The sequence below is a fragment of the Tachypleus tridentatus genome, chromosome 7, assembly GCF_004210375.1.
Source record: "Tachypleus tridentatus isolate NWPU-2018 chromosome 7, ASM421037v1, whole genome shotgun sequence".
NCBI classification, from domain to species: domain Eukaryota; kingdom Metazoa; phylum Arthropoda; class Merostomata; order Xiphosura; family Limulidae; genus Tachypleus; species Tachypleus tridentatus.
Window position 1 is genome coordinate 8,115,628 of NC_134831.1, and position 14,385 is coordinate 8,130,012.

Below are 14,385 nucleotides of genomic sequence, written 5' to 3' on the forward strand. Positions count from 1 at the left end.
CACATTGCTATGGAAATTTCAATAACATGTTTCAAACAATATCTTATCCTAATACAAACAATTTAGCAAGTTATTATTGTTTATTTCCCTTAAGGTATCAAATACAGTGCTTTTAAACTTAATCACGTATATTGATAATAAACTTAATAGTAATTGTAATGGTAAAACTAGGCATGACATGTAAATTTCCGAGGAAAAAATATGAAAAGAGAAGGTATTTCCATAGATGATAATTACAGTTGAAATATTATAAATAATTATCTTTTCTTTCAGAATTCCAATTGAAAATATTTTCATGGTTGAACTAATAAAACGAATTTCAGCTATACGAATGAGTTATTAGTGTTAAACATTCCAAAAATTAACAATTACAAAAGCTGCTGTGAAACTACGTTATCGTGATATATATACTAGTTTATATGACTACGGACTATTTGGTTTACGTTCTTTCGATTTAAATATACCAACTTGTTTTGTCATAGTTTGTGAAAATCAAAGCTCAACTTGTAAGTAATTCCGCCCAATGGATTAATATAGAATAGTTCAATAAATGGCCCGACATGGCCAGGTGGTTAGAGCGCTCCACTCATAATCTGAGAGATGCGGGTTCGAGTTCCTATTACACCGAACATGCTTTCTTTTTCAGCCGTGAGGACGTTATAATGTGACGGTTAATCTCACTATTCGTTGGTAAAATAGTAGTCCAAAAGTTGGCGATGAGTGGTGATAACTAGCTATCTCCCTCTGGTCTTACACTGCTAAATTAGGGATGGCTAGCGCATATAGTCCTCGTGTAGCTTTGCGCGAAATTCAAAAACAAACAAGTTCAACGAATTAACATTCTTTTTTGTATCCCCCCAAAAAAGACATTTCTATAAAAAGACAGAGAAACACACTGGTAATTACGTGTTTTATAGGCTATTCTATTCATTTTTAGACTTGAATTATATGATAATTTATGTTAAGGAATGTTTATGGTCTTGGAGATTTGCTTTTGATGCCAAATCGATTTCGTAATTCTTAACTCTATTTGAGACGGTGCGGCTTCTATATAATTTACGCTTATTTACTCAGTATTTCTTATACTTTAGTGTAGGAAGTTGTAAGTATTTTTTTTTTCCTGTCAATGCAAGTAGCACTAGTCACTTGTTTATGCAATAACAGCTTAGAGCTAAATAATATGTACACATGAACCTTTTTTTACTACCACTTCGAAATATAAGTCCGGCATGGTCAGGTGGGTTAAGGCGTTCGACTTATAATACGAGGGTGGCGGGTTCGAATCCCGGTCGCACCAAACATGCTCGCTCTTTCAGCTATGGGGGCGTTATAATATGACGGTCAATCCCACTATTCGTTGGTAAGAGAGTAGCCCAAAAGCTGGCGGTGGGTGGTGATCACTAGCTGCCTTCCCTGTAGCCTTACACTGCTAAATTAGAAATGGCTAGCGCAGATAGCCCTTAGATAGCTTTGGGCGAAATTCAAAAATAAAACTTCCAAATAAACCTATTTTAATCTTTATCTTTCCGGGTGTTTTTACTTCGTTAAAGACCGCTAGAGGGTTACAGCTCGCATATTTTGTGTTTCAATATGTTTTGTTTCTAATAACGTTGTCGTCTTTAATGTGTTTATTATTGCATTTTTGTTCAACTAGAGTGTTTATCCCATTTCAGTAGTGTTACTAATTCTAACAAGATAGCTGTAAAGACTATTTTAAGTTTCAGTTTCTACCGTAATGAAACTATTCATCTGTGAATATTTCACAACCAGTTTCCTCTAGTAAATGTCTCCAGTTTGATAAAAGTAAGAATTAGGCTAATCTCCGAACTGGGTTAAGAGTCTGTTTCCCGTTTCTCACTGCTATAAATTAAACTTCTTTGCACGAATAACGAGGAAAACACAACAGAGATTGGTGTTGTAAAGGTTCAGAGACTTTTATGTTTCCGTTCCTGTAGTTAATTAAATACTGTATAAGTTCACTGTTTTTACACTATAATCGTTCTCAGTGTGCGGATGACTGGGAGTTCGAGACTGACCCCAGCTAGCTGGTAGTTAAGCTCCGATGATCTGGCATCACGTTTATGGTCACCATTCTTAACCGCACGTGCCACTGGAAATCTGAGTTCGAAAGTACCGCAAAGTTGAGGCAAAAATTTAACTACAACTTTCTTAAGTGAAGTAATTAGGTTCAGGCCAACCGCCAGGTAGTTGCTATAGTTGGTATTGTGGGTGAAACGTACTCTATTGCTCTTTCTGGGAAAGTATGTAGGACCAGCTAAGAAAAATGTTGAAGGAGAAAACCTTCAATTGTGTCACGTTAGCGAAAAATCTCTCGCAATAATGTTAGGGCAACAAAAGTTCCGAAACTACGCTTCAAGTTAATCCGGATTTTATATTCAACTTAAACGTTATAGTTATGAAATAGAATCATACGACCCCCCCCAAAAAAAAAAAAAAAAAAAACTTAAAATTTAGCTGGAAATATCTCTTGGTACAGTTAATAATATAATAAACAAGATTTTGAAATCAACAAAGATTCACAAACCAAAGTTTCACACGTTTCCAGAAACATCGAAAAATCATGAGAAAAATTACCACAATTCCAGTCAGGTCCTTAGATGGGAGACTTCCGGTTAAATTGAGGGGTTTGTTTGCTTTTAAATTTTGCGCAAAGCTACTCGAGGGCTATCTGCGCTAGCCGTCCCTAATTTAGCAGTGTAAGGCTAGATGGAAGGCAGCTAATCATCACCACCCACCGCCAACTCTTGGGCTACTCTTTTACCAACGAATAGTTGGATTGATCAAAATATTATAACTCCCCGCAGATGACAGGACGAGCATGTTTCGTGCGACCTGCATTCAAACCCGCGACCTTCGGATTACGAGTCGAACACCTTAACACACTTGGCCATGCCGGGTCAACAAATGAGGGGTAGAATAGAAGAAAAGTTCTTTCATTGCAGTAAAATGTCTTGTCAAGTACCCCATAAAATGTTCATACCTCAGTTAAAGGTATTTAGAAAACCTTAACTACAGAAACCAATAAATTTTGTGTGAGATTATAAACGGTATGAAATCAATTTACAGTGTTAGTCGTTCAAGCAATGTAGAAGAACAAGCTGAAATAGCGTATCTTTTCCACGAGAAACGTGCTTTTGAAAAGATAATCGTTTTAAACACATATAAGAGAGGCTTATAGAATGTTTGAAAATAAGGAATTTAATTATTAGTAACTAAAATCCAATGTATGAGAACTTGTACTCAGTGAAGGAAAACATTAAGGATTTTGCAGTAAAAATAAAAAAAAAAAACAATGAAGAAAAAATTTGAATAAATGAAACTTAGGAACGTGTTAGTATGTGATAATGCCTAATTTGAAGGAAAACTTTTGTAATTAATTTTGGAAAAGAGATATTGGGAAACGGAATTTACCACCCTCAGTATGCTGTATTTTATCACACGAAAATAGTGTCTTTTTTTTTTAATGATGACGTCACCTGCTGATACAGATAAAATAATATTTGCAAATATACACTGACTACCGTAATAACATTTTAAAATAAAAATCGACCATTTTCAATAATTACATAGTTTTGTAAAACTGAATATATATTTCAGTTTTAGAAAGATTCTGCCCATTAAAGGTGAAATAAAAAGAGATTCTGGCGAGAAATGAAACACTTACGAGCAAATAAGCTGGCAGAAACTTATAAATTAAAAAGGAAAATGGAGCAGAGTATCAAACTTACTAAATATTTGGAGATATAAGAAGCTGACCGAACCTAGCCTACGGTAAACAGTGAAAACCTGTTAAATGCAGCCCACCGCTAGTACAGCGGTATGTCTCCGGATTTACGAGGCTAAAATCAGGGGTTCGACTCCCCTCAGTGGGCTCAGCAGGTAGCCTTATGTGGCTTTGCTATAAGAAAACACACACACACTGTTAAATGTAACATGAGTTGTAATGTTAAATTTGAAAACTCAAATTTTGTCTATGAACAGCAAAAGTATAATTTTCTTAATTTTTTTACGAAATTAATTTGTTGAATTGCAATAAGTAGAAAGTATTTCTATTGTGAACACATGTAAATTAGTTTATGCTAAACAGATAGTGGTTTAACTAAGTGGGGAGCCAATGTTGTTAGTTTGTTTGTTTTTGAATTTCGCGCATACCAACTCGAGGGCTATCTGCGCCAGCCGTCCCTAATTTAGAAGTGTAAGACTAGAGGGAAGGCAGCTAGTCATCACCACCCACCGCCAACTCTTGGGCTACTCTTTTACCAACGAATAGTGGGATTGACCTACATTATAACGCCCCCACGGCTGAAAGGGCGAGCATGTTTGGCGCGACGGGGATGCAAACCCGCAACCCTCGGATTAGAAGTCGAGCGCCTTACCACGCTTGACCATGCTGGGTTAGGGGGCCACGATAATTATTAGCTATCAATCGTGTTACATTAAATAGTACGGCAGTGTAACTTGACAAAGATAAATAGTGGGTTTACACTTGTATCGGTAAAAACTAGAGAACTGGCAGAAAAATATAAAAGATATTTTACATTTTACAGACAAGCCTTAATTATAAAACTCAAGTTTTGAAATTATTTTTTTCTTTTTTTAAAAACATGCCTTGAAAGTATAGAAAATTATATGAATATTTTACGTGAGAAATTGAAAATAAAACGGTTGATTTAATCTTCAAATTTTTTACATATAACCACTTACATAGTTTTTTATGTACTGTAAATTAACTTTTAGCAAATGTTCATAAAAAGTCCAAATAAAGTTAAAAGAAAATAACATCCACTCATGATGCAATATTTGTTTTTCCTGCTTAAAGATTATCTTATAAGTCAGTTCCAGCATGGCCAGACGGTTAAGGCGTTCTACTCGCAAGCTGAGAGTCACGGGTCCAAATCTCCGTCACATCAAACATGCTTGCCCATTTAGCTGTTGGGCCGTTATAAGTTACAGTTAGTCCCATAGTTCGTTGGTAAAAGAGTAGCTAAAGAGTTGGTGGGGATGATGATGGCCAGCTGCCTTCACTCTAGTCTTAAACTGTTAAATATTGGATGGCTAGCGCAGATAGCCCTCGTGTTGCTTTGCATAAACGAATTTCCTTAACATTCGTATCTTTGAGTTTAGGTATTGCGTACTTGAAAAGACGAAAGATAAGGGTCAGAAACACGTGGTATATTACTGATGTTGTTTCTCTAATGACATGGTGTGCGATAACTACACTTTTTCTGCATGTTGTGGTAGCTGCTATATTTTTATGGCAGTACCTGTTTTAAAAATAGTGAAATTGGCGACTATTTATCTGAATATTAACAAATCACACAAAAGAATATTCTAAAGTCTGAGAATTACACGATTACAGACACATTTTACTGAGGATTACATGATTACAGACACATTTTACTGAGGATTACTCGATTATAGACACATTTTACTGAGGATTACTCGAGTAGAGACACATTTTACTGGGAAAATATACAGTTACGTAAGTTGTGGCAAAAACAGTTTCTTTGAGCACATTTCTTTCGTGTGTTTGTGTACATTTTTCTTATAGCTAAGCCACATCGGGCTATCTGCTAAGTCTACCAAGAGTAATCGAACCCCAGATTTTAGCATTGTAAATCCGTAGATTTACTGCTGTGCTAGCGGGTGACCATTTCTTTTCCAGACACGTAGTTTACAAACAGGCTTAAGTGACCCGAAGGGTTACACATTTCCTGTTCTTAAATTAACTGTCTGCATTCGTAAAAAAAAAAAAAAAAAGTTAAAATAATACAGCTAAAACATACTGGAAATATTAAATATACACTTCGAAATCGTTCAGGACGTATAACAGAGGTAACCAATAATTTTAATTAAATTTTTTAACGTAAGCCTTTTTTTTTTTAAATTCTTAAACACAGTACTGGAATAAGATTTATGTTTCATTATATACACTTATATGCCTAATTTGAATTTTCAATAATTATAGTTATTGATAAGGTGTCGATAGAGACTTAGCCGATCCCTCGTAACTGTAATCCTCTCAAATTCATCATGACAATTCCGATAAGAACAAGTTGTAAATTAAGACTCTATTGCGTTCGTAGATCGAACACGTTTCGGATCGTGATCTAAGAAACAGATTGATACAGTACGTTCTCGAGAAATTCAAAGAAGAGTTTTAGTTTAACTTCATGCGCGCGAAGTGCCTGAGGTTTCATTGTTTTCATTTCGAGCCTTTTTTAAATTTATATGTTTTTTACTTATAACTTTCACAAGAATCGGTATCAAAGAACAAAGGTTTCTGTTCTAGGATTCAAATATACGGTAATCTATTGTTTATTCACTGCACGTATTGTACATATATTGTTACATATGGAAAAGGATCTTAGTATTCTATAGTTAAATAAAATAACATAAAGACGTGGGATGCATTCTAAGTATCCAACAAATTTTATCTTTCAATTTGCAATCATGCGTTATATTTTAACATTAAACAAATAATAAGGGATTTCATTGTAATAATTACATATCATAATAACAGATTTCATGTTGTAATAATTACACATTTTAATAAAGGATTTCATGTTGTGATAATTTCATATTATAACAAGGAAATTCATATTTTCATGAGTTCAAAAATACTACAGAAAGTGATTCTACGAGTGTGTAAGGAGAATTATTTTGGCTGTTAATGCATATATGACTGTTAAATATGTGGATACTGCTATATATAACTAATCAGTGATGTCGAGAAAACCCACTTGTAGAGAAATATATATGCTAAAACGGGTTGAGAAAATATTTTACATAGAAGAGCGAACAACGTTTCGACCTTCTTCGGTCATCGTCAGGTTCAGAAAGAAAGAGGTAACTGACCGGAAGCTGACCACATGTTTGAATGGGGTTGTGTAACTGAGTGTCGGAATGTAGAGGGCGGTGTTAGATGTTTGAATATATAATTTTATTTATTTTATTATATTAATATAGGTATAAAGGCGTTCCTTTATATTGGTTTATTTTGGGTTTAAGTTGTTGTATAAGTAAGGCTTCTTTAATTTTGCGTTTGTTTATGTTTGTTTCTTTATTTAGTATTTGAGTGTTTTCTATGGTTATGTTGTGTTTATTTGACTTGCAGTGTTCGAAAACGTGTGAAGGTGACTTTTTATGTTCTTTGAATCTGGTTTCCATTTTTCTACTTGTTTCTCTAATTTTGAAGTCGTGGCAGTTATCACATTGTATTTTATAAATAATGTTGGTGTGGTGTTTGTCAGTGTAGTTTTTACATAGTATAGACCTCAGTTTTGTGCCTGGTTTTTGAATAAATTTGGTATTAACTGGAATGTCATATTTTGTTACTAGTTTTTGCCAAATGGTGGTTATTTGTCTGCTGATGTCAGGAATATACGGTATACAGCAGTATATGGTTTCGTGATTTTTTGATTCGTGAGATATATTTACTTTTGTTGGTTGATTTTGCTTTCTGTCTAGGTGTGTGCGTATGATGTTTTCTACGGTTTGTGGAGGAAACTTATTGATGTTGATGAAGAATTGTTTTATTTTGTCTAATTCATCGTTAATTTTACCTGGTGAGCATAGTTTTATGGCTGTGTTTATTTGGTTTCTTAGTATGTTGAGTTTTTGTTTTGTTTCATGTGCTGAATCCCAAGGAATGTATAGTTCAGTATGGGTGATTTTTCGGTGGATTTCTGTTTTGAATTGTGTGTCGGTTCTTGTAATTTTGAGATTAAGAAATGATATTTGATTGCTTTCTTCCTGTTCATATGTGAAGTTAATGTTGGGATTATAGAGTTAATGTGATTGAAAAAATTAAGTATGTGTTCTGTAGATTTGAATCCCGCAACCGTGTCATCTACATATCTGTACCAGTATAGTGGTGGATGTAATGCTGTGTTAATTGCTTGTGTTTCAACTTGTGTCATAAAAATATTGGCTAGAACTGGTGATACTGGGTTGCCCATGCTTAGGCCATTTGTTTGTATATAGTTTTGGTTGTTGAACATGAAGTTTGTCTTTATCGTGGTGAATTCTATGAGGTTTGCTAATTGGTTACTGCGAATGTTTATAGTTGGGTTAGGGTCTCGGATATAGAGTTCTAAAGCTATCTTGCAGGCTTCAGTGGTTGGAACTTCTGTAAAGAGGGATGTTTATGTTACCCATTCAATCATCGCAATTCATCTGAAGAAACCATTCTAAGTAACTGGTAACTATTAGCAGGATTAGTTTCTTAATGTAGAATTCATGTACAGTCATAATGTGATATTATGAACGTTTTGTTTGTTATGTACAAGAGCTGGTTTGTATGTTCTTATTTCTTTAAAGACACTTGTTATAGAAACATCTAATACACTATTTACGTTTCAATAATGACAGTTTTTGTTCATTCACTGAACTGTGATCGACATATTGTCGCAAGCTAGAGTAAAACCATAAGAGAGAAAATTTAAAACTTTCGTAAGAAACGTTAAGAGATGCTAGTGCGACTAGCTCGTTTTCGAACTAACATTATAAAGATCAAAATGTAATAAGTTTCAAGTGTTATCCAGGTTTCTTTTCAACTTATTCACACATCTTTTACTCATTCTACAGCATTGTAATAATTTCACTACAACAATAGAGTAACTCAGTTTTATTGACTAGACAAGAACTGATTCCCACCTGTTACTGTCACTATTGCAGTTTTGGATCTGATACCTTTGACGCCCTCGGCGGCTCCAACCTGACATTGAAACTCGGCATCGTCGTTTAGCTGAGCGTTTATAATCTGCAGGGAGAAGTCACCTGAAACATACAACTTGGTTGTTCAATGTTGCATTAAGACTTTTCAGGAGAGTTCGTGTAAAATGCAATTTGTATTTTAAAAATCTAAGTGAATGTTTATACCTTGTAGAGAGAAGTCACCAGAAACATACAACTTGGTTTTTCAATGTTACGTTAACACTTTTCAGGAGAGTTCATGTAAAATACAATTTGTGATATGAAAATCTAAATGAAGAGCTTGCAGGGAGAACTTTCCTGAAAGAAACTATGTAAGTGTTCAAAGCATAACATTTAGATTTACATTTTGCAGGGAGAGCCTTCTATTAAAGTAAATGTATGCTAAGGATTTAAATGAACCTGCAGGGGATCCAGTAAAAACACAATATTGGTGTTGAAAATCTAAATGAACTGTCACAGGCTAGAGAAAAAAATCTCCAAAGTAAGTATTACATTGAGAATGAAGATCATTTTATTAATAAGAAATATATATACATATCTCTATTGTCTTACTCTATATTCCAATACAACGTAAGTGAATATGCAATATTTTTTAACATGTTATTCTTGATGCAAATAGCGTTTTTATCCGCTCTAAGTACCTAATTTTAGTCTCTACAACGATCAAACTGTGTGCAATATGTTCATATCATATTTTGGGGGTTGAATATTTGTAGCTTATCGACATATATATTGTTTTTATAAATCTATCATGCAGCTTTATGAACTTGCTAAGTCTTAATTTGATACAAACCTCAGTTTATACAAACATAAAAAGGTGTATCATACACACAAACCTGTTAATAAAAACATAAAAAGGTTGTGCCATATGCTCAAATCTCAGTTATTAGCTACATTAAAAGGTGTATGATATACACAACCAGTACATATCAAGTTTGTAAACACTTAACAGATCTTCACGTTAACAAAACATTTATATTCTTTTCCCTGATTTTACTAGCCTTCCTCATCATTTCCAACCATAGTGTATCGAGGAAATCCTATCAGTTCCCGATCAGAACCGAGGCCGAACCCATCTCGTGTCCACTGTAACATTCCAACTTTATTCTCAACTCGACATGGTAGAAGCACGTCTTCTCCCAGAATGACGGTCTTGTCTTCAGGGCCTCGTATAAACTTCTGTTGGGCGGAATCTGTAAGTCACGTTTTATAGCTTCAAACTCTTATAAAATGTATAGAAAACATGTGTAGTCATTGTTAAAGACAAAAATAAGCGTAGATAAATTTTATAGTTAGGACGTTAGAAATATATCGTTAAGCTTTCGGAGCATCGATCTACAAATAGCTAAGACACAAACTTTTGACCAACGACAGAATAAAAATATTTATTGTTTTTGGGCAGAAATACGAATTTCTACTTTCATGACCAAGACACAAAACATTACTGTTTATGACTTCGCGAAACTTATTGTCTATTACTTAGACAAATAGTTTTAGTGTTGTTGGAGATCATGAAAACTTGTGAAACATCAAAGAATAAATAGTGTATGGAGTTAACACTTAAACAATAAGCAAACTATAGAGTACCATAAAAATATTATAATTTGTAAACAATTGGTAAACTGAACGTAAATAATAATACATCAGTCTCAGTTTGGGCAAGACGAATTATACACTGATGGCTATTTTTACATGTTTAAAGGAATTTCAGTTTGCAGGTTAGCGATGAGTACGGTGATCTCTCATAATTTGAACGTTTTGTTTCATGATAAGTTTAAGGTCGAGAAATACAGTTGTAATTACGGTAACTTGTTAACCTTGTGTTTTCATCCAGTAATTCTAATGCTGAAAGACAACGTTTTACTAGGTAAAGACCAGTTCTACTGAATATCCTTAAGTAGAGGAAATAGCTGAGAGTTAACGTTTTACTAGGTAAAGACCAGTTCTACTGAATATCCTTAAACAGAGGGAATAGCTGAGAGTTAACGTTTTACTAGGTAAAGACCAGTTCTACTGAATATCCTTAAGTAGAGGGAATAGCTGAGAGTTAACGTTTTACTAGGTAAAGACCAGTTCTACTGAATATCCTTAAATAGTTCTAATCAATTGTGCTAAGTTGCCCAAAGCTTTAATGCCCCTTGGTTTTGCCAGTGTAAAGATATTTTGTTTTGTCACTATGCGTGTATTTGTTTATGAGGCAAGACCAAATAATTCTCGACTCTTACGCTAAAAGAAGGTTTTAATTATAGATCTTATTTCAAATATTTTCTAAATTCTGTACCTCTAAGACTATTTGTTTTATGACTGATGAAAGAATAATCACAACGGAAAAAGCTCGATAAATCATATAAATATAATGTTTTTCATCATCTCAACCACGTTTACTTTCGTTAGATGATCTAACGACATCAGGTGTTGTATATTAAATCCTTTCTCCTTGTCTGCGACATCAGTGTTGTGTACTAGATTCTTTCTTCTGGTCTGCAAAATCGGGTGTTGTGTCTTAGGTCCTTTTTCCTGGTCCGACATATCAGGTGTTGAGTACTAGATCCTTTCTTCTAGTCTATGACATCAGGTGTTGTGTGCTAGATCTTTTCTTTTAATCTGTGACATCAGATCTGTGTTCAAGATTCTTTTTCCAGGTCTACGACATGAGATGTTATGTTCTAGATCTTTTATTCTGGTCTAAGACATCAGGTGTTGTGTACTAAGTCCTTTCTTCCAGTTTAATACATCAAGTGTTGTGTATTAGATCCTTTTTTTCTGGTCTATAACGTCAGGTGTTGTGTATATATTAAGAGAAAGAGAGTTACTGCGAAATTCTTAGAGAGTGTTGTTCTAAATTTTTAACGCCCATAATTTCGCGTTTTCTCAATTTATCCAGCTAGGAGATAACTCAGAGCATTACCTCACCGACCTATTAATTTTCGACTTTTAAAATACCACGAGAACGGATATTTCTCAGAACTCGAAGGAAATACGATACTACGCAAACGAATTTTGTGGATCTAAAAGGAAAGAACTTATGCATGCTTGTTATTGAAACAAAAACAGAGAAACTAGTTGAATCTAATGACGGTTTGTACATTTCGTGTATAAAATGTGTTTATGCAAGTTAAAGTTTCCATAAATGATAGCACCAGAGCTAAACACATCATCCAAGTAACCCGAATGGACTAAGTTCTGTCATGATGTTGTAGCGTAACGGGTATTTATGGCCTTCAGTTTGAAAGAACTCTTATAGCATTAAAAATTTATCTGACATAAATCTACAACACGTAAATTCTTTCGTGAAAGAATAAACAGTACTCGAATACTGTTTTGTGAACTGTGAGTTTTACTATGGCGTTAGAAATATATTGATGAGACTTTAGTTACCTTTTAAAGCTTAAACGAATTTACCTCTTAAACTGACTTTGAAATTTCAAGGCGAACGCTTTTCATAAACAGATATAACTAAAAATTCATAATAAAAGCTATACCGTAAACAACTAACGCTCAGGCTAAGTACATGTTCACATTAAAAGCTGTTACGCGAACAGTAAGCTTAACCAAATGATTGGACTTAGCAGTTCAATAATTTAACCAGTTATTGTGCTATTTCAGCCTTCTCTAATCTTCTTAGAATTTAATTTGTTAATCATTGGATAATTTCACTCAGCAAGGAGGAATGATTCCTAGAAAGGAAGCTATAATTATTTCTCATCTTTCTTTTAGTTACTTTTCAGAATTTGTAGTGCGTAACGATTTGTTTGTTTGTTTTTTGAATTTTGCGCAAAGCTACACGACGGCTATCTGCGATAGTCGTCCCTAATTTAGCTGTATAAGATTAGAGGGAAGGCAGCTAGTCATCACCACCAACCGCCAGCTCTTGGACTACTCTTTTACCAACGAATAGTGGGATTAACAGTCACATTATAAGGCCTCCACGGCTGAAAGGACGAGCATGTTTAGAGCGACGGGGATTCGAACCCGCGACCCTCAGATTACGAGTCGATCGCTTTAACCCACCTTACCATGCCGAGCCCAGTGTGTAACGAAATGATTTAGACTTACTGGTATCAATTTTAATAGAGTTCTTGTATTTACAAGACTTGGTGAAGCCGCAATGGTAAAACGTTGACGAAATAAAGTTCATCACAAGTATCTGTTGAGTAACGTTTGCCTCTTTCTTTAACATTATTATTATACGGTTGTGAAACGTTTACCTTCTGAACTTTCGCTTCCTCCAGCTATTATAATAGTTTTATCGTGTTTTATATTTGTATCTGAGTTTGTCAGTCTTAACCTCAGTTCGCTAGTTTAACATAAAGAAATGAAATAGAGTAAGGGAATAACAATAGAATTTAACATTAAAATAATAGAAATAGAAATTAGGAGAGCGGGCTGTGGGTGTTCAAGCCCACAACGTCCCACATCTATATCACCCTTCACTGTTGTGGGAAGGTGACTGTTCTCCAAAGCTAAAATAAGAATATTAAAAATAAGGTACTACCAGTGGGGGAAAGTAAACTTCCCTTCTGAAGTTAGCATTCCAGACCCCATTATGGTACAAATGCACTAACTGGTAACCCAATAAACGAATTATACTAATATGAAGGGTCCAATCCAGTTATCTTAATTGACTAGTATAACTCCAAACCACAACCCATTAAGTCTACTGTAATTATCATGCTCTAAACAAGCTTTTATATGTCGTAAGATATACATCCGTACAAAGTAGTGCCAAGTTATTGAATAACCTTATTGATATCCAAAATAGTTATTGTAAAGTTCAATAAAGTTTTTAATTTTATTTCTTTATATTTATTTAATACATTCTTATATTTGTTACAGAACAGTTTAATAATTTTACTCAAGGTTTCTTTATTAAATCATTGGGCCTGGCATGGCGAAGCGCGTAAGGCGTGCGACTCGTAATCTGAGGGTCGCGGGTTCGCGCCCGCGTCGCGCTAAACATGCTCGCCCTCCCAGCCGTGGGGGTGTATAATGTGACGGTCAATCCCACTATTCGTTGGTAAAAGAGTAGCCTTAGAGTTGGCGGTGGGTGGTGATGACTAGCTGCCTTCCCTCTAGTCTTACACTGCTAAATTATGGACGGCTAGCACAGATAGCCCTCGAGTAGCTTTGTGCGAAATTCAAAACAAACAAACAAACAATTAAATTATTAGCTATTAATTTTATATCAGTATTTCAACATTACTGATAAAATATCGTAATTTATTACAGATTTTACCTATCCGATTAATTTCGAAGTTATAATGCTTATAACAGAAGGATATGATATATTCAGTACATAAACAATGTAATATTTTCAATGATTCGGTCCCTAAATAAATGTAATATTTTCATCGATTCAGTACATAAACAGACGTAATATTTTCAGTAATTCAGTACATAAACAGATGTAGTATTTTCAGTGATTCAGAACATAAACAGATGTAGTATTTTCAGTGATTCAGTACATAAACAGATGCAATATTGTAGACGATCTTTATAATAATTAGATGCTTTATGTTCATTTATATAATAAAAATCGATAACACCCCAGCAGACTCAATTGGCCTACATCTTCTAATCCATTTTTATTGATTTATATTTTAAATGCAATCTATTTTAAACTTTATTTTAAACGTTCATCATCTT

The 14,385-nt window shown here is 34.3% G+C and overlaps 1 protein-coding gene across 1 annotated transcript in view; it reads right to left on the minus strand.

Annotated features, from left to right (window-relative positions):
- The window catches only part of LOC143255060 (irregular chiasm C-roughest protein-like), a 126,255-nt gene that overhangs the window by 57,666 nt on the left and 54,204 nt on the right, over positions 1-14,385 (minus strand). The window contains exons 3-4 of the mRNA XM_076510108.1: positions 9,741-9,932; positions 8,680-8,802 (exon numbers count right to left, since the gene is read on the minus strand). Of these exons, the coding sequence (XP_076366223.1) occupies positions 8,680-8,802; positions 9,741-9,932 (315 nt within the window). The remainder of the gene's footprint in view (positions 1-8,679; positions 8,803-9,740; positions 9,933-14,385) is intronic.